This window comes from Leucopleurus acutus (assembly GCF_964270905.1).
Source record: "Leucopleurus acutus genome assembly, chromosome: 6".
Lineage (NCBI taxonomy): Eukaryota > Metazoa > Chordata > Mammalia > Artiodactyla > Delphinidae > Leucopleurus > Leucopleurus acutus.
In genome coordinates, this window is record NC_139149.1 from 80,496,441 (window position 1) to 80,515,103 (window position 18,663).

Below are 18,663 nucleotides of genomic sequence, written 5' to 3' on the forward strand. Positions count from 1 at the left end.
GGAAGGAGAATTACAAAATGTATCAAAAGTCTAAAAAATGTTTATACCTTTAACCTAGTGATTCCTTTTGTAGGATTTATCCCAAGGAAATAATCAGAACTTCAATGAAAGATTTATTCACAAGCATGTTCAGCAGAACAGTATTTAGAATAGCAAAACACTGGAAATATCCAAATGTTCAGTGTTAGGTGTATGGTTAAGAAAATCATAGGACATTTCCAAAACGGGCTATCTTGTAACTATTTCATGTCAACATATTTTTCATCTCATTTCACTTTTTAAAAACTTCTGAAATTGTTAAATATATCATCCTTCAAGAAAACACATAAAGTACATATGTACAATGTAGAGAAGAGTTATAAAGTGTACTCTTACATCATGTTTACTGGGGTTTAAAAATAGAATTTCTGGAACTTCCCTCGGGGTGCAGTGGTTAAGAATCCACCTGCCAATGCAGGGGACATGGGTTCAAGCCCTGGTCCGGGAAGATCCCACATGCTGTGGAGCAACTAAGCCCGTGCGCTACAACAACTGAAGCCCGCTCACCTAGAGCCCGTGCTCCACAACAAGAGAAGCCACCACAACAAGAAACCCGTGCACTGCAATGAAGAATAGCCCCCACTCACCGCAACTAGAAAAAGCCCACACGCAGAAACGAAGACCCAACGCAGCCAAAAATAAATAAATAAGTAAATAAATTAAAAAAGAAATTCTTTCAATTTAACGTCACTTCATAAAAGGAACAGCATTTTTCAGTTCCCATTTAAATTAGAAAGGATTTCTTTACTTCATGATAAAAGAGACTCTTAACCTTCTTTTTATCTTTATCTGACTCATTTTATAGTCATTTATTGATAGAAATAAGGTCAGTGTACCCAAATTCTTGAGTGTTGTTTTCGTCTGCTGCTTAACAACTACCTCATTATTTGTTTTGATCTTTAAGTTCCAATACATGAAAAAAAAATCCAATACATAATTGAAACAGCTTTCAGAGGAATGTTTATAATACTATGGGATAAATAAATTTTATATATATATATATATATATATATATATAGGTGAAGAAATCAAAATACAGGAAAATAAAGAATTAAAAAATAAAATTAGAAAATAGAGAAATACAGAAAATACTAAGACATATTAGTGTTTTTCAAACTTGACAGCAATACATTGTAAGACATATTTTACACTGCAACACCATACATACATGCATATACACAAACATTTCATGAAGCAGTACTTACCCTTCCTTACTACTTGCTATGTGCTCTGATATTTTCTTTCTATTCTTTTCTCCCCCGCCTTTTTCAAGTGCTTCTTGCAACTTACTAATGCGTCTTGACCCGCAGTTTGGAAAACAGACTTACACAGTAGGAAGATGAGGGTAACAAATTTGACTCTGCATTTCCTAGAAGGTTATCCGTTAGGGAGAAACAAAAGCATGTTTCTGAGTAGTCATAAATGAACGAAGAATGGGGGTGAGTTGGCATGTCTGGTAAACTTTTCATGGTGACTTTTATCTTTGTTAAACTGCTATGAAGTTCCCTTGGTCTTGCCTAACTGCAGTGTTGTTCTATAGCTAAGGAGACAACTGTCTCAAGAGAAGCACCTGAGGGCATCTGTTGAGAAACCTGGATCAGCCATGCTACTCAAAATACAAGAAATGGGATCAACAGTGGAGGTGGAACGGAAACAGGTAGAGAGATTTTCTCTCCTTGTTTATGTTGGGAAAGTGAAACCAAAAGGGAAAAGCTAATGTTTTACCTACAAACTTGTAGTTTTGCTTATTTCCTCTAGATTTATTAAATTCTTCTCTCTTTTTTTTTTTTTTTTTGTGGTTCGCGGGCCTCTCACTGCTGTGGCCTCTCCCATTGCGGAGCACAGGCTCCGGATGCACAGGCTCAGCGGCCGCGGCTCACGGGCCCAGCCGCTCCGCGGTATGTGGGATCTTCCCGGACCGGGGCACGAACCTGTGTCCCCTGCATCGGCAGGCGGACTCAACCACTGCGCCACCAGGGAAGCCCTATATTCTTTTCTTTAGTATTCCTCTATTAACATTCTTACTACAATTTTAAAAATTTTAGTGCAAAATAAGAAAGGACTCAGACACCATTTAGTCCAGCGCTTTTAATTTATGAATGAGGGAGCTAAGGACAGAGAGGTTATTTTGTCTCAGGCTTTACAGAAGTGAACTCTTAGTTCCTGGGAGGGAATCCTTCCCTCTACACCATATAATCTCTGTTATAAGAATTGATTTTAGAAGGCACTGACCTAGTCTCATATTATATGTATTGTATATGATGTGCATAGAAAAGAAAGATTAAACTGAGCTGACATTTGAAGCAAGGAATAAGTCAAATAATCAGGAATGTGTTTACATTGCTGTTTTCAAGGCTCATTATTTATTTTAGCATAATATTTTTGCTTTCATCAAAGTTGTTATTTGAAATATCTATATGTAATTTAGAATATTTTAAATTCAAAGTACCAAGGCAATTAGTAGTTTCAAATCATAATACCTATTATTAGATTACATAATTTTTATTATTTTAATGAGTGCTGTCCTTCACAATGGAATTATAAAGAGGATTCTACTTAAAGAATTTGCAAATGATCCTTTATTACTACACTTTAGAGTGCGAATATAGTAGGCACTAGCCATATGTGGCTATTTAAATAAAAATTAATTTTATTTGTTAAAATTAAAAAAAATTAAAGATTCAATTCCTCACTCACTCTGGCCACATTTTGAGTGCTATTGAAGAGTGCATAGAAAGTTCTCCTGGACAGCACTGCTGTAAGACACTGCTGTAAGACACTGTTGAAGAGTGCACGGAAAGTTCTTCTGGACAGCACTACTGTAAGACACTGCACTCTGTTGAGATCTTTAACTGTAACACATAAACACCACTTCTTCCTCCAGGAACATTAAGATCAGAAAAATCTGCCTTACGCCTGTGCTATAAGTTAGCTTAGTAGAAATCTTTACCTTACAGAAAAGGAGTTTTTCTTATACGATTTCAGGTGCAAATTTTGCAGCAAAACTGCGTTGCCCTAACGCATTTCTATTCAGACCAACCAAGAACTACTGGCACAGGAGCGACAACAGAAAGGGGAGTTGGAGACCGCTACCTCACAGCTCAAGTCTGATCTAGGTATGAAAACAGATGCTAGAAATTACACTTTTGTTAGTTTTTTGAGATTTCATGTGAAAACTCTTAAGATTCCAAATTCTCGAAGTGGCCAGTGTTACTGGTATTTCCCACAGACCTGAATGTAAAAAGTTGCTGATTTCCTTTTTATCTGTGGCACTGAGAAAGACAGAGAATGTTGGTAATAAAATAGAATTTGACCCTCTTAATTGTAAACTTATGTGGATTTTTTTCAGGTTTATTTAACTGTGGACTTGGGAACATTTGGCTTCTATAAATCTGGATTGAATATTGGATAATAGAATGCTAATAAGGAAATGAGGTCATTAATCCTTGCTCTCCTACTGATTCTAATGATTTATCATGTCAGACTCTCCATTCTTCAGGTTATCAACCTATTGTGGTCAACTTGTATTTGTAGAAATGGCTAGTTGTAAGGTACCATAAAGAGAGGTTAGATTAACTACTCGTTTGAGGAGGAAAAAAACATCTGTTTTTAAAAAAAAGAGTCCTAAAAGGTGACAGAGCTAGGAAATGGAAGTGTCTAGACTTGATCCCAGGTCGCTCAGAGACATGCTTCTTCCAGCCCAACAGCCCTTATCAGACTACTGTTTGTTAATATATAATTGTAACAGCAGTTTTCAGGTAGATCTCACTATAGAGATCACACAGAGTTCCAGTGCAGTGCTTTACGCATGAATAACACTTCATGATTTACACAGGGCTTTCACGTACATTATCTCATGTAATACACAAAACGATCTGTAATTCCTAAAGTTACAAAATGAATAAATGGTGAGGTGAGGCCTCAACCTAGATCTTCTAACTCCAAACCCAATGTTCTTGCCACTGTGGCTTCCCTGCTCTGTGGCTGTAATGAGGACAGGGAATACCAAAAGGGAAATGAAAATTAAAGAAAAAAAAACATAAAGGGTAATCCATTCAATGCTTTTACTTATTGCTTTTAGCAGAAAGTATTCTTTTTCCATATAGTTGTTGAGTAATGAATTATTCTGTGAAGTTCCCACTGATAATGCCCCTAAATAATTTTCTGCCTTCCTGTGACGGCATGCCTACAAAAATACGTTACATTTTATTGTACTACCACATTATCCCATTTGAGCCTTACAGCAAACTTGTGAGAAAGATAAGAAAATATACGCCATTCTACAAAAGGATAAAAAGATCTATAGTGAAGGACTCACAGTAAACAGAATAGCTGGGACTAAAACACAGCTCTTTCTATTATATTAGTTGTCCTTCTGATTAAGTGATTTTTTAAAATATGACTTTCTTAATGGATTAATGCTTTATTTTGGAATTTTATAAGAATATATGGAAGACCATTAAAAACACTGAGATTAGAATAACAGTAATTCAAATTAACATTTAAAAAGGAAGCCTGTCTGAATACCAGCTATATGCTTCATATTGAATAATAGATGCTTTACATGCATGCAATTTTATTACTTTAAGGTACAACTAGTTATTCTAACTAGATTAATCAAAGGAATGCCTTTAGCTATTTGCTTCAATGAATTTTAAAGTGTACTTATTTATTAATAATTGTTTATTTTATTTATTAGCAATAAACATTATATATATATGTGTGTATATGTGTGTGTATTACACACACATTAATTAAAATGATTAAACTGTTCTCCGAAGTAGGATAAACATTCCCCTTTTAGTCTTTCTTTGATTAGTGGAATTTTCAAAATAGATCATGTAGTTTATCTTTTTGATCCTTCATATATGTTAAATTAGAATTTATTTAAAATGAGTCTTGGACTCATTTTTAAGAAGTACAGTTTTTCTGAGTATATCATAAATAAAATGGGTTTTTATGTGTTTTATAATTTCTGGCTTTAGAATTTTTAAGTGAAACAAAACTAATAGATCTTTATGAATTTTCTATGAAGCCAAACATTAACCTCAGAAAAGTTTATATCTCTTGGCTACTAGTATACAGTGCCAAACTGTTCTCCTATTTCTGCCTTTGGTTTTATTTTCACTGTATATACGTACTCTGAGTGGTTTCAGATCTTTTTTTTTCCCACACCAAATCATCCTCCTGAGCTCCAGATGGTATTTTACTGCCAACTAATCATCTATATTTAGATGCTTTGCAGATACCTCAAAACACATGATGAAAGCTTAAGTGTTGCAGTCATTTTTACTTCTTATATCCTCCAAACCTGCTCCTTGCCCTGAATTCCCTGTTAGAATCCACCAACCACCCCCACTGTCCAGGTCTGTACACTAGATATTTTCCTTGACTCCTCTATTGCCTTTACCCCACCGGCCAGTCACCAAGTCCTGACAATTCTCCCTGCTTGCTTTTCACAAGTCTTTTCCTTCTGCATCATTACCTCAGAGCCAGCTCTCATTGTTTTACACTTGGGTTACTGCAACAGCTACTAAACTGATCTCCCTGTCTTTATTGAGCCTTGGTCAGAGTAATCTAACAAAAGGCTTTTTGATCTTTTTGACTGTGTGCCTCTCTGTCTTGAAATCCCTCAGACTCGTCATCATCTGTGCATTGAGTAAAATGTGACCTCATTTACCATTGTACGTGACTGTGGACTAGTTTCTTGATAATTTCAGGATTTAGTTTCCAGTCTATAAAAATATGATAGAAATACTTGCGTTCTCCTTATTTCTGCAAAATACAGACTAAAACAAATTTTTTTTAAATCAAAGTTTCTCAGGGAAAATACCATGTGATTTCAATGTAGTTGTAAGTTATCATCATAGTTATGTGGACTTTTTTTGTTTTTAGTTTCTAGAGATGACCTCATTTCCAAGTTGGTTGAAGAAAATAAGGGAGGTTTTGAGTACAGAGGTTTTCTTTCATCCTTGACTAAATAGTATTTCCTCACTCGTGTTGGTTTACAGTCCTTCTGATTCTCCTAAAATCTTTATTAAAAAAAGTTTCACTGTAAATGAGTGTATATCCAGAACTGTTGTCAGCTGGGTATTAGGAAGTATTTCATGCAGATTATTATAGTTTGAAAAAAGGTGAATTGGCAAAACTAATGAGACTTATTTGCATTTTACACCTATTGCAAATGAATTGTTGTGAAGATTTTTTATGAAATGTAAGAAATAGTAACTATTTTTGGTGATGGTTTATCAACAACATGAATGTATGTACTTACTACCACTGAATTTAACACTTAAATAGTTTTAAGTGAACTTACTCTTAGAAATAGTTAAAATGAGTATAGTGCTATACAGTAGGCCCTTGCTGGTTATCTGTTTTATATATAGTAGTGTGTATATGTTAATCCCAACCTCCTAATTTATCCTTCCCCGCCCCTTTCCCCTACAGGGGTAAAGAATCTGAAAAAGAATACATATTATTATATGTAATTATATAATAATATAATGTATATTTGTATATAATATATAATATTAATATTATATATAACTGAATTGCTGTGCTGTACACCTGAAGCTAACGCAATACTGTAAATCAACTATACTTCAATAAAAAAGACATTTCATTAAAAAGACTTAAAAATGGTTAAAATGATAAATTTTGTTATGTGTATTTTACCACAATAAAAAATAAAAAATAGAATAAATGTTACTACTTTTATATCAAGACATTTCTAAATCAATCTCATGGTGTAGATGTTATATGATGTTAACTTTTCTTGAGATGCTTCTTCTGGAAAGCTAGAAAAGTGGTTCTGTCTCTGAAGGGAGAGGACTTAGACTTTATTCTTCCCCATTTGACTAAGTACCTATTAGGTAAAACCCAGCCCACAACTCACATCCCTATCGCCTTTCCCTCATCTCAAAGAGAACATTTTTTTTTCACAGAACAAAGGTGCTTTCTTCTGCTCCACCCTCAGGTATTCTTTGATGAAAATCTCTTCCGCTACTTATAATTTTAAAAGATCCTTGCATGTGTTTCTTTGAAATAATAAGCTCATACTGCTAATAGGAAGAAATGTGTATGTAACATAAACTAAAAATATTTCATCTTAGAGAGTAGAATTTTTTTAACATAAGGATACTAGGTAAATATCAAGGTTTGTTTTTAGGCAAATTCTTTCTAATTGGAGTCCCAGTATGAGAATATTTTTAATAAATAGTTTTGATAAATAATTTATAAATTAAGAGAAGTTTGGGAGTTGGATATATCAAGATTTTAAAAAATCCTTTATAAGACACTTATCTATGTATATTAGAACTTGAACTGGTACTAGCCACAATACAGAACAGGTATTTTGATAGAGATACATGTAATAGCTTTTACATGTAGAAAAAGAGAAATTCTTTTTTATTTTTTTTCCTGTAGAATATACAGATGTCTTTCAACAAGGAACATGAAGAAAATGCATATTTGAGGTCTGAAATAATATCCCTTCATGAAGCATCAGAAAAAGCACAGGTAAATCTTCCCATTTCTCTAGTGTTTAGATGTTAATTTTGTTCAGTTAAAGAACCAAGAACCAAGATTAATTCTGGTTACATGAATTCATACCATTGCCATCATCCAAAATTTTTATTTCCATAAGATTTACTTCATTTGTGAAACATCATCAAATTAACTACATTTCCCATTTCACCCTCTAAATTCCTGTGATACATAGGTATTTGAGATATACTGCTAAAACATGCACTAGTTTAAACTTTGCTTTGTTTGCTTTCTAATTTACTCACTAAATGTATGCCTTTTATTTTCCCCTATGAAACTCTAAGCAGTTCAATGCCAAGGGCTATCTTATACTTTCTTTGTATCTTCTATGGCAAAGCACAGTAGGAACCTAATAAATACTTGCTGATTTTGGAGTTATGTGTAATCATTTTATGTGGGATAGTGGTTCCCAAATTCAGCTGATGTTTTCTGTATATGCATGTACATGGAGAGGAGTCACCACATATGCAAGCAACCGAGTTATTTCTCATAGGGCCCAAAGAAATAGTATCGATCGTTTAAAAGAATTTTTTGTTAGTACAATTTGATTATTTCAATGTTAGGATCATAGTGTTGTTATGCTCTCTTTATGATAAAGAAAATACAAAATGTGATCTTTCATAAAATAATAACAGTTACTACTACTCTTACTATAAATGATGGTTTACATTTACTGAATCCATACTACAGTCATGGCACAATTCTAAGCACTTTATGTTACTAACAAATTGTAATCCTCTCAATAGGACTTCTTTAGAACTATTATTATTCCCATTTTAAAGATAAGAAAGTTGATATACAGAGAGGTTTAATAATATAGCTAGGGCTTCCCTGGTGGCACAGTGGTTAAGAATCCGCCTGCCAGTGCAAGGAACAGGGTTCAAGCCCTGGTCCGAGAGGATCCCACATGCTGCAGAGCAGCTAAGCCCGTGTGCCACAGCTACTGAGCCTGCTCTCTAGAGCCTGCAAGCCACAACTACTGAAGCCCTTGAGCCTAGAGCCCGTGCTCTGCAACAAGAGAAGCCACCGCAATGAGAGGCCCACGCACTGCAATGAAGAGTAGCCCCTGCTCACTGCAACTAGAGAAAACCAGCATGCAACAAAGAAGACCCAACACAGCCAAAAATAAATTAAAAAAAAAAAATATATATATATATATAGCTAGTAAGTGACACAGTTGGAATTTGAGCCCAGCAATCTAGCTGTAAAGAAAATTAGCTATTTCTTTTCAAGGAGCAAGAGTTCTCCTCTGTCTTACCCCCAAGTATTCCTTGATAAGTAGTTTGTGCATCTGGTTATAACTTTAAAATGCCCATGAATGTATTCCTGTCTTATGATGCTGTCCCACTTATGATGCTGTCCAGATAATCTTTATCTCTCTTTCCTTGTTACTGTTTTTTTGAGTGTTTTTTCTATTAACCCTTCAGAGTTATTTGCCCCATCCTTAAAGAGTTTATACATTAAAACATAAGATCCTTACCAAATATACTTTGCAAAAATAACTGAGAATTAAGATAAATATTTTCCACAGGAATACAAATTTCAAAATACCAAAAGAGCAAGAGAATTATAAACTAACTACATGTATGATAGATGTGTTACAGAAAAGATTTTTGTTTTATTTTGGAAGGTTAATCTTGTGAAATGGCACAGTGATCTGTATTTTGCTTTTTTGAATACTGTAATTGGTGATGAAGGAGCTTAGATATTTTGTTATCAGCTAAACAATTCTGAAAGCTCATCATCCAGTTTTGAGAATGAAACATTGGCCATGCATCTACATTGTAAATTCCATTCTGTAGATGTCTTGCTGTAATTGACCAGCATTCAAAATTATGAAGAATGGAAGATTGGTAAACTGCCAAATGCTTCAGTTGTTCCACTGTATCAACAAATTTCCCCTTTTAATTTACAGTTGTTTAGGATGATGACTGCAAATATTTGAAAGTATTTTATAATCTAATGAAATATCAATTGGGATTAGGTTCACATGTATGGTGAAATACTATGCCATTGTTAAAAATGATGATACGTAAGTAAAAAGACTTATTTATTGGAGAGATCTGTGATTTGCTGTGTATGTTGTCTTAGGTTTTGAATGACCAACTGACTAGAAGGTGTTCAGAGCTGAACAGAATGCTTCAGACTGTTAGAATGGAAAATACCAGAATCATTGCTGACCACCAAGCCATTCTGCAGGTATTCATTTTTAACACTAGTCAATTTCTGGTAGAGTCATCAGGAAGCCTCCCTGGCTGAGAGATCAGGAAATACAAATAGCCAACTGGATACATAAAATATTTTAGCAATTAGTTTCAAGGATTTTTCTGAATTATTTTATTTTTTAATTGTTTTCTGTTTTCATCAGAGGGGTCATTTGGCCTTACACTCAATGCTTTCTTAATGGTTTCTTCTCAAATATCATTACTTTAGGAAAAGTAATTACCTGTCCCAGTATTGATAGAATCATGGAGAATACTTATGACTGACCCTAAAGTATTTACCTTTTCCCCAAAGACCTGTGCTTTCCCATTTTGCTTATGCCATTCCCTCTGCTGAGAATGGTCTTTACTTCATTTTCAACTGTTTGAGATTGTGTTCATTCTTTAAGACTCACTTTCACCCAGAAGCTTGATCACGCCAATCAGAAAGAATCAGTTTTGTCTTTTAATTTCTACTTCTAGGACACTAAACAGGCTGTAATAATAAGGCTCTCTCTTTTTTTTTTTTTTTTTTGAGTATACTTACTACATACCAAGCATTGTGCTAAGGATTTTACATATATTACCTTCTTTAATCCTAGCAGTTACGTAAAGGGATATTTGTCATCCTCGTTTTACAGATAATAAAAATAAGATTTAGAGAAGTTAATCAACTTGCCCAAAATCACCCAGCTAGTATAGGGTGGAGCCAGATTTAAATCCAGATTTGACTCCAGACTCAGTGTTTTTAATCATTTATGTTATGTTGCTTCTCTTGTTCTGCATCCTATAGTAGTAGTTTATGTGCATGGCTCATTTCCTGTACTACATTCCTAGGACATTGTCTTACATATCTTTGTTATTACCCATAGGGCTAAGCGTGTTTTGCACATAACAGGTACTCAATAAGTATTTTTTATTCAGCAAGCATTTAGTGTTTATCTCATGCAAGTATGTTGCTAGATCTAGATAGAATTATGGCAGTGAACAAGACAAGTCCCTACTTTCATGGAACTTACAATTTAGTAGACTGAATAATGTGACTTATGTATGTAACACTTTCACAAACATTTTAATACTTTGGAATGTGACACAAGTGAGATCCCATTTTACCAAGTATGAAGGTGTGAAGGTTTACCTTGCAATCAAATATTGTTCAAAAAGAAGTGTTTTAAAATATGTTTACCAATATAATTATTAATATGTACTATATTTACAAAAGCTTTATAAATTGTAGGTAGAGGAGGTGTGCATAAAAATGCTGTTTTGATAATTGAAAATAGTAAGCCAGAGAAAATTGTGCAAAACAGTTATAGACTTTTGCTGTAGCAGTATCTGAGTGCAATTTCAGATACTGTCAAAAGAATTTACACTAAACTATGAAACATGATTTTCCCTGGAGAATGGAATTATTTGGAAGAGATGGGGAGATAGAGGTGGAGCGATCATTTCACTTTATATACGTTGATATTGTTTTACTTTTTAAAATATAGTATCATGTTGAAATTTTAAAGTACCAAAATATACTTAATATAGTTTTTAAAAAATCTTTTTTGGAGTATGGTTTCTTTACAATGTTGTGTTAGCCTCCACTGCACAACAAAATGAATCAGCCATACACATACAGATATCCCCTCCTTCTTGGACTTCCCTCCCATTTAGGTTACCACAGTGCATTAGGTTCCCTGTGCTATACAGTATGTTCCTATCAGTTGTCTATTTTATACATGGTATCTAAAAATTTGTTCATGTTAGGAGTTTTATAAATTTTGCAGCAAGCTGGATAAATAATGCATCTTGATTATTGGCTAGAAGAGCTATAAAATGATAGAATTGTGATCAGGTCAGGGTAGGTACAAAGAGCAAGCTGGACATTAAGATAAATTCTTTTAAAAAGGAGTTTTATTTATATAAATTTGTCTTTTGTAAGTATCAGTATCTTTGATCAGTTGTTTAGAGTGATACCCTATCGAATGACTTCTGGCATCTCAACTTTTAATATTGCTTCTAACACTCAGGAAGAACAGAAAATGATGACACAGATATTTCAAGAACAAAACTTACTGCTGGATGCAGCCCATGCCAGTATCACAAATGAGCTACAGACTGTTCAGAATGAGAAAACACAACTCCAAATGCATCTGTAAGTAAACTGTGGGCAACTTTTGCATCTTTTGTTTTTGCATTTGTATTTCTTATCTTTAATGAAAATGTTTAATTCTGCATTTGCTGGGCCAGTCACAAAAATAAAGACTCTGCCCTAAAGGAACTAGTTTTGTTAGAACATTTCGGTAACTGCTCTCAGGCAGGAGATATGTTCTGTAAGAACATTTAGTCTTTCTGTTAAAGAAGAACTCTCGTTCAGCTTTCATATCTCCTTGTTCTCTTCCTGCAGGGACCATTTAGTCCTTGAGCATAACCAGTGTATCCAGAAAGCACAGGATGCTGAGAAGAGGGCAGCTGTACAAAAAGAGCTGCTAGAATCAACTATTGCAAGATTGCGAAGTGAACTGGAAGCATCAATACAAGAGAAGACCTCTCTGCTAGAGGAGAAAGAAGGACTTCAGAGAGAGGTAGGTAGAGGCAGATTTATGTTACCTCCTGGTTGTGGTGGTAATCTTGTTTTAAAATTTCATTGTAAGTGCAAAAGACAAGAAATACAACCCAGGTGCAGTTTGTCTGAGTTGCCCATGAAAGAGATCTTTGGGTGGCTAATCTGTGTCTTTTAGCATGTGAGTGCACTGTGCCAGATAGTTGCCCTTATATAGCATGAGTGAATGTTAACTAACCATTCACACATCCTCATGTTAGTTAAGGAGTCAGATTTAAAACTCGATTTTCCCAGTAGGAGTGGGACAGTGTAGCAGAAACAATGTAAGGGGAAACAGCCCTGTCTTCCTAGTTAGGAAAGAACCAGCAGAGTCTGACATGTAGACATGTCTCTCTAATTTCAGGGCTATTTGTGAAGTCTGCTCTGCCTCAGAGACTCCCCGAGTGGCCCCTTTTCTGAGTGGATGTGCTATCTCTGCAGTGTAGGTATTAATTGACATGCAGGGTGTATCTGCTATAGTAGAGCCTGTCAGCTGTTTTTAAAATGACCCATTTCTTTTTTTCCCTTCTCTTGGGCAGGTTAATAAAACCGAGAAAGAAATAGCAGAAGAAAAATGCAACTTGGAAAAGGAATTAGCTAAAAGCAAGGTATTCCACATTTTATTTGTTGTTATGTCATTATATTTAATTCCTTCTGTATTGCTGCCTCCTGTATCAGCTTATCTTAATGAGGAGATGGGTTATTTTGTTGAATACCAAAACATGGGGGAAATAGAGAAGCCACGAAGCTGGATGCACTTGGAGCACTCCAGTCACTTCAGCATAAGGCTGCGTCTGGGGAATGTTTGCTTGTTGAGCATCTCGTGTTTGCCAGTGAGTCATCACTGCCTCGGACCCTAGTGTTCACCGAGTAGCTTAGCCAGGGAGTCCCCTGAGAGTGAGCTAATGGGCCTGTGGGCTGCAAAGGGATGATTGCTGACGATGCTGGTGTTTTTCTTTGTTTGTTTTTTGTTTTTTTTTTTAAAAAAACTAATTTAAGCTTCCTAACTTGTTAGCACTTGCCACTTTATTTGTGAGATACCCCTTTCTGGGTTCTGTGAAGGTAGAATGGCCAGAGAAACAAATACAATCCTTATTCAAACAAAAAAAATCTTTAAGACATTGCTCTTTGCATTTCAAAATTTGAAGAGGGTAAAGATTATGTATCACTATCATCTAGAGAATATATCTGGAGCATCAAGGACTATCAGCCCATCCCCATTCAATAAACCCAGCAACAGGTGTCGGATATAGTCATCAAGCCTTGACTATTTCTTGACTCAACTAAATAGCATTCTTAGTACCATATATGTGAACTTTTAGTTTAAGAACTGGGGAGAGAAGAAAAGCTAAATTCTGAGCTGGAGCTCAGACAGTTCACTAAGCTGGCAGGTACCTTCTGTGGTTTAGTCACTCATATCTAGTGATTTGAAAACAGTCCACCCCAAAAATCTTTTAAATAAAGCTGACTTCCTGTGGCAAGGACTTTGCTGGTGTCAATGTGGCCTCAAATATGTTTTTTAAAATTTGGGAATTTGGTGGATACTATTAAGTTCATTAATACTTTTTGCTTTAAAATGCTAGTGAATATTTCATGGCTAAGGCAAATGCTATTTGTGATTAAAACATGGTATTATTATTTTGCTTGTCTGATTTCATTTGTTTTAATGTAGACTAAGTGTACATGGGGCTGAAAGATACTTGCTCGTTAGAGAGCTTCTATTAAGCCAAATGACAGTGCTTCTACAGAGTTCCGTTTTTTGGCCTAACTTGATAGTTTTTACATGTGTACTCATTGTAAAGCTATGTTTTCTTAAAGTCAGGCTTATTGAGTTATAAATTAGAGTGAAATTCACCCTTTTTTTACTGTACAGTTCTGTGAGCTTTGACAAACACAATCATGTAACCACCACCACCACAATCGAAATATAGAACATTTCTATCACCCCGGAAAGTTCCCTTGTGCCTTTTAGTAGTCAGCCTCTTCCTCCATCCCCATCCCCTGGCAACCACTGATCTGTTTTTCTATCCCTGTAGTTATATCTTTTCCAGAATATCATACAAATGGTATCATACAATATGTAACATTATAAGTCTGGCTTCTTTTATTTAGTATAAAACATTTGAGATTTGAGATTCATGCATGTTACTGTATGTATCAGTAGTTTATGTTCTGTTATATCACAGTTTCTTTACCCATTTGCCAATTGAAGAACATTTGGGTTGTTTCCAGATGTTCGCAGTTATGAAAAAACCTGTATAAATATTCATATGTGAACATGTATTTTTATTTCTCTTGGATACATATCAGGAATTGGACTTCTAGATCCTACAGTAAATATATGTTCAACTGTCTTCCAAAGGATGTGTGCCATCTTGCATTCCTACCAGGAATATATGAGTTCCAGTTTCTCTGCACTCTCACAAGCACTTGGCATTGTCAGTTCTTTTAGTTTCAGCCATTCTGATTGGTGTGTAGGGGTATGTCATTGTGGTGTACTTTGCTTTTCTCCAGTGACTAGTAATATTGAGTACCTTTTCATCTGCTTATTTGCCATCAGCAACTTACAGTGTCTCTTCAAATCTTTTAACCATTTTTAATTCAGTTGTTTGTTTTCTTATAATTTATTTTTCAGAGCTTTAAAAATAGTGTCATATTAATTCTTATGTAATAGTTATTACTATTTGTATATAAACAAATTTTATATGTGCTTTACCTACTTTTCTTCTATATTATACCTTTTCATGCTCTTTTAAAGAGCAGAAGTTTTATATTTTGATTAAGTCCAGTTTATCAATTTTTCAAATTTCATGGATGATACTTTTTGTGTTGTAGCTAAGAAATTTTTGCCTAATCTAAGATTACATAGATTTCTCCTTTGTTCTCTAGAACTTTTTTGTTCAATATTAGGTGTATGATCCACTTCAAGTTAATTTTTGTATATCATGCAAGATGTTGTCCAAGGTTCATTTATTTTTAGGTGGATCATCTGATTGTTTCAGTACCTTTTATTATTGAGATATAATTAATATACCATAAATTCACCTTCTTCAAATATACAAGTTAGTGATTTCTTAGTATATTCACAAGTTTCACAAATACCACCACTATCTTATTCTAGAACCTTTTTTATCATCCTAAAAAGAAACCTAGTACCCATTAGGAGTCACTCCCTATTTACCCCTGCCCACCTCTGGCAACTACTATTCTACTTTCTACCTCAATGGATTTGTCTGTTCTGGACACGTCATGTAAATAGAATCAAACAGTATGTGGCCTTTTGGGTCTGGCTTCCTAGCATGATGATTTCAAAGTTTGTCCATATTGTAGTGTATATAAGTACTTCATTTCTTTTATGGCTGAATAATATTGCATGAATATAACACACTTCATTTATCCATTCATCAGTTGATAGACATTTAAGCCGTTTCCATTTTTTGGCTATTAAGAATAATGCTATGAACATTCGTGTACAATTCTTTTTGTGAGCATATGTTTTCAGTTCTCCAGGAACAAAACTACTGGGTCATGTGATAACTCTGTTTATCATTTTGAGAAACTGCCAAACTGTTTTACAAGTAAGGTAGTTGCACCATTTTACAATCCCACTAGCAATGTATGAGCATTCCATTATCTACGTCCTCACCTAAACTTGTTTAAAAAAACTTAAAAAAAAATTACACCCATCCTAGTAGGTGTGAAGTATCTCATTGCAGTTCTTTTTTTTAACTGAGGTGAAATTCACACACTATAAAATCAACCATTTAAAAGTGAACAGTTCAGTGGCATTTAGTACAATATTCACAATATTTTGCAACCACCACCTCTGTCTAGTTCCAAAACATTTCAATACCCCAAAAGGAAACCCCATACCCATTAAGCAGTCACTCCTTATTCCCTCCTTCCCCCAGCCCCTGACAGCCACTCTGCGTTCTGTCTCTGTGGATTTGCCTATTATGGATATTTCATATGAAGATAATCATACAATATGTGATCTTTTGTATGTGGCTTCTTTCACTTAGCATAATGTTTTTGAGGGTCATCCATGTTTTTGTATCAGTACTTCATTCCTTTTTATGGTTGAGTAATATTCATTTTGTGTGTGTTTGTGTGTGTGTGTTGAGTTGGCTAAAAAGTTCGTTTGGGTTTTTGGTAAGATCTTACAGAAAACCCAAACAAATTTTTTGGCCAGCCCAATATACGTATGTGTGTGTGTATACACGCACATACACACGTATATATATGTACACACACACATACCACAATTTCTTTATCTGTTTATCTGTTGATGGATGTTTGCATTGTTTCTGCCTTTTGGCTGTTGTGATTAGTGCTGCTATAAACACTTGTATGTGTATTTGTAAGTACCTGTTTTCATATCTTTGAGATATATAGCTATGAGTGGAATTGCAGGGTCATATGGTAATTTTATGTTTAACTTTCTGAAGAACCACCAGACTGTTTTCCACGGTGCTGAACCACTTTTTCTTCCCACCAGCAGTGTACAAAGGCTCCAGTTTCTCCACATCCTCACCAACATGTTATTTATTTATTTATTTATTTAATTTATTTTATTTTTGGCTGTGTTGGGTCTTTGTTGCTGCACGTGGACTCTCTCTAGTTGCATCGTGCAGGGGCTACTCTTCCTTGCGGTGCGCGGGCTTCTGATTGCAGTGGCCTCCCTTGTTGTGGAGCGCGGGCTCTAGGCTTGCAGGCTTTAGTAGTTGTGGCACGTGGGATCTAGAGCGCAGGCTCAGTAGTTGTGGCGCACGGGCCCAGTTGCTCCGCGACATGTGAGATCTTCCTGGACCAGGGCTCGAACCCATGTCCCCTGCATCAGCAGGCAGATTCTTAACCACTGCATCATCAGGGAAGGCCCTATTTTTTGTTTTTTGATAATAGCCATCCTAGTAAGTGTGAAAGTGGTACCTCATTTTGGTTTTGATTTGCATTTCCTTAATGGCTAATAATGTTTAGCATCTTATTATGTGTTTATTGGCCATTTGTATATCTTCTTTGGAGAGCTGTCTACTCAGATCCTTTACCAATTTTTAAAGTGGGCTATTTAATGTCTTTTAATTGTTGAGTTGTAAGAGTTCTTTATATATTTTGGATGGTAGACCCTTATCAGATATGTGACTTGCAGATATTTTTCTCCCATTCTGTGGGTTCTTTTTAAATTTTTTGATTTTTATAAAGTCCAGTTTATCAATTTATTCTTTGGTTGCCTGTGCTTTAAGTGTCACATCTGAGAAACTGTTGCCTGATCCAAGGTCACAAAGATTTACACCTTTTTGTTTTGTTTTGTTTTTATATTGGAGTATAGTTGATTAACAATGTTGTGTTAGTTTCAGGTGTACAGCAAAGTGATTGAGTTATACATGTACCTATTCTTTTTCAAATTCTTTTTCCATTTAGGTTATTACAGAATATTGAGCAGTTTCCTGTGCTATACCGTAGGTCCTTGTTGGTTATCTATTTTAAATACAACAGTGTGTACATGTCAGTCCCAAACTCCCAATCCATCCCCTCCCCCACCCTTCCCCCCATAACCATAAGATCATTCTCTAAGTCTGTTTCTGTTTTGTAAATAAGTTCATTTGTATCTTTTTTTTTTTACATTCCACATATAAGCGATATCATGATATTTGTCTTTCTCTGACTTACTTCACTTAGTATAATAATCTCCAGGTCCATCCATGTTGCTGAAAATGGCATTATTTCATTCTTTTCAATGGCTGAGTAATATTCCATTATATTTATGTACCACATCTTCTTTATCCACTCCTCTGTCGATGGACATTTAGGTTGCTTCCATGTCTTGGCTCTTGTAGACAGCGCTGCAATGAACATTGGGGTGCATGTATCCTGTCAAACCATGTTTTTTTCCAGATATGTGCCCAGGAGTGGGATTGCTAGATCATATAGTAGTTCTAATTTTAGTTTTTTAAGGAACCTCCATATTGTTCTCCACAGTGGCTGCACCAATTTACATTTCCACCAGCAGTGTAGGAGGGTTCCCTTTTCTCCACACCCTCTTCAGCATTTATTGTTTGTAGACTTTTTGATAATGGCCATTCTGACTGGTGTGAGGAGATATTTCATTGTAGTTTTGAGTTGCATTTCTCTAATAATTAACAGTGTTGAGCATCTTTTCGTGTACCTCTTGGCGATCTGTATGTCTTCTTTGGAGAAATGTCTATTTAGGTCTTCTGACCATTTTTTGATTGGGTCGTTTTTTTGGTATTGAGCCACATGAGCTGTTTGTATGTTTTGAAGGCTAATCCC

At 35.1% G+C, this 18,663-nt stretch overlaps 1 protein-coding gene across 1 annotated transcript in view; it reads left to right on the forward strand.

Moving 5' to 3' along the window:
* The window catches only part of CCDC150 (coiled-coil domain containing 150), a gene marked incomplete at both ends in the record, with an annotated part of 85,455 nt that overhangs the window by 7,776 nt on the left and 59,016 nt on the right, over positions 1–18,663 (forward strand). Inside the window, 9 exon segments of the mRNA XM_082841910.1 lie at positions 1,580–1,696; positions 3,025–3,057; positions 3,059–3,155; positions 5,935–5,978; positions 7,465–7,557; positions 9,676–9,783; positions 11,804–11,928; positions 12,181–12,358; positions 12,915–12,983. Coding sequence (XP_082698036.1) covers positions 1,580–1,696; positions 3,025–3,057; positions 3,059–3,155; positions 5,935–5,978; positions 7,465–7,557; positions 9,676–9,783; positions 11,804–11,928; positions 12,181–12,358; positions 12,915–12,983 — 864 coding nt within the window.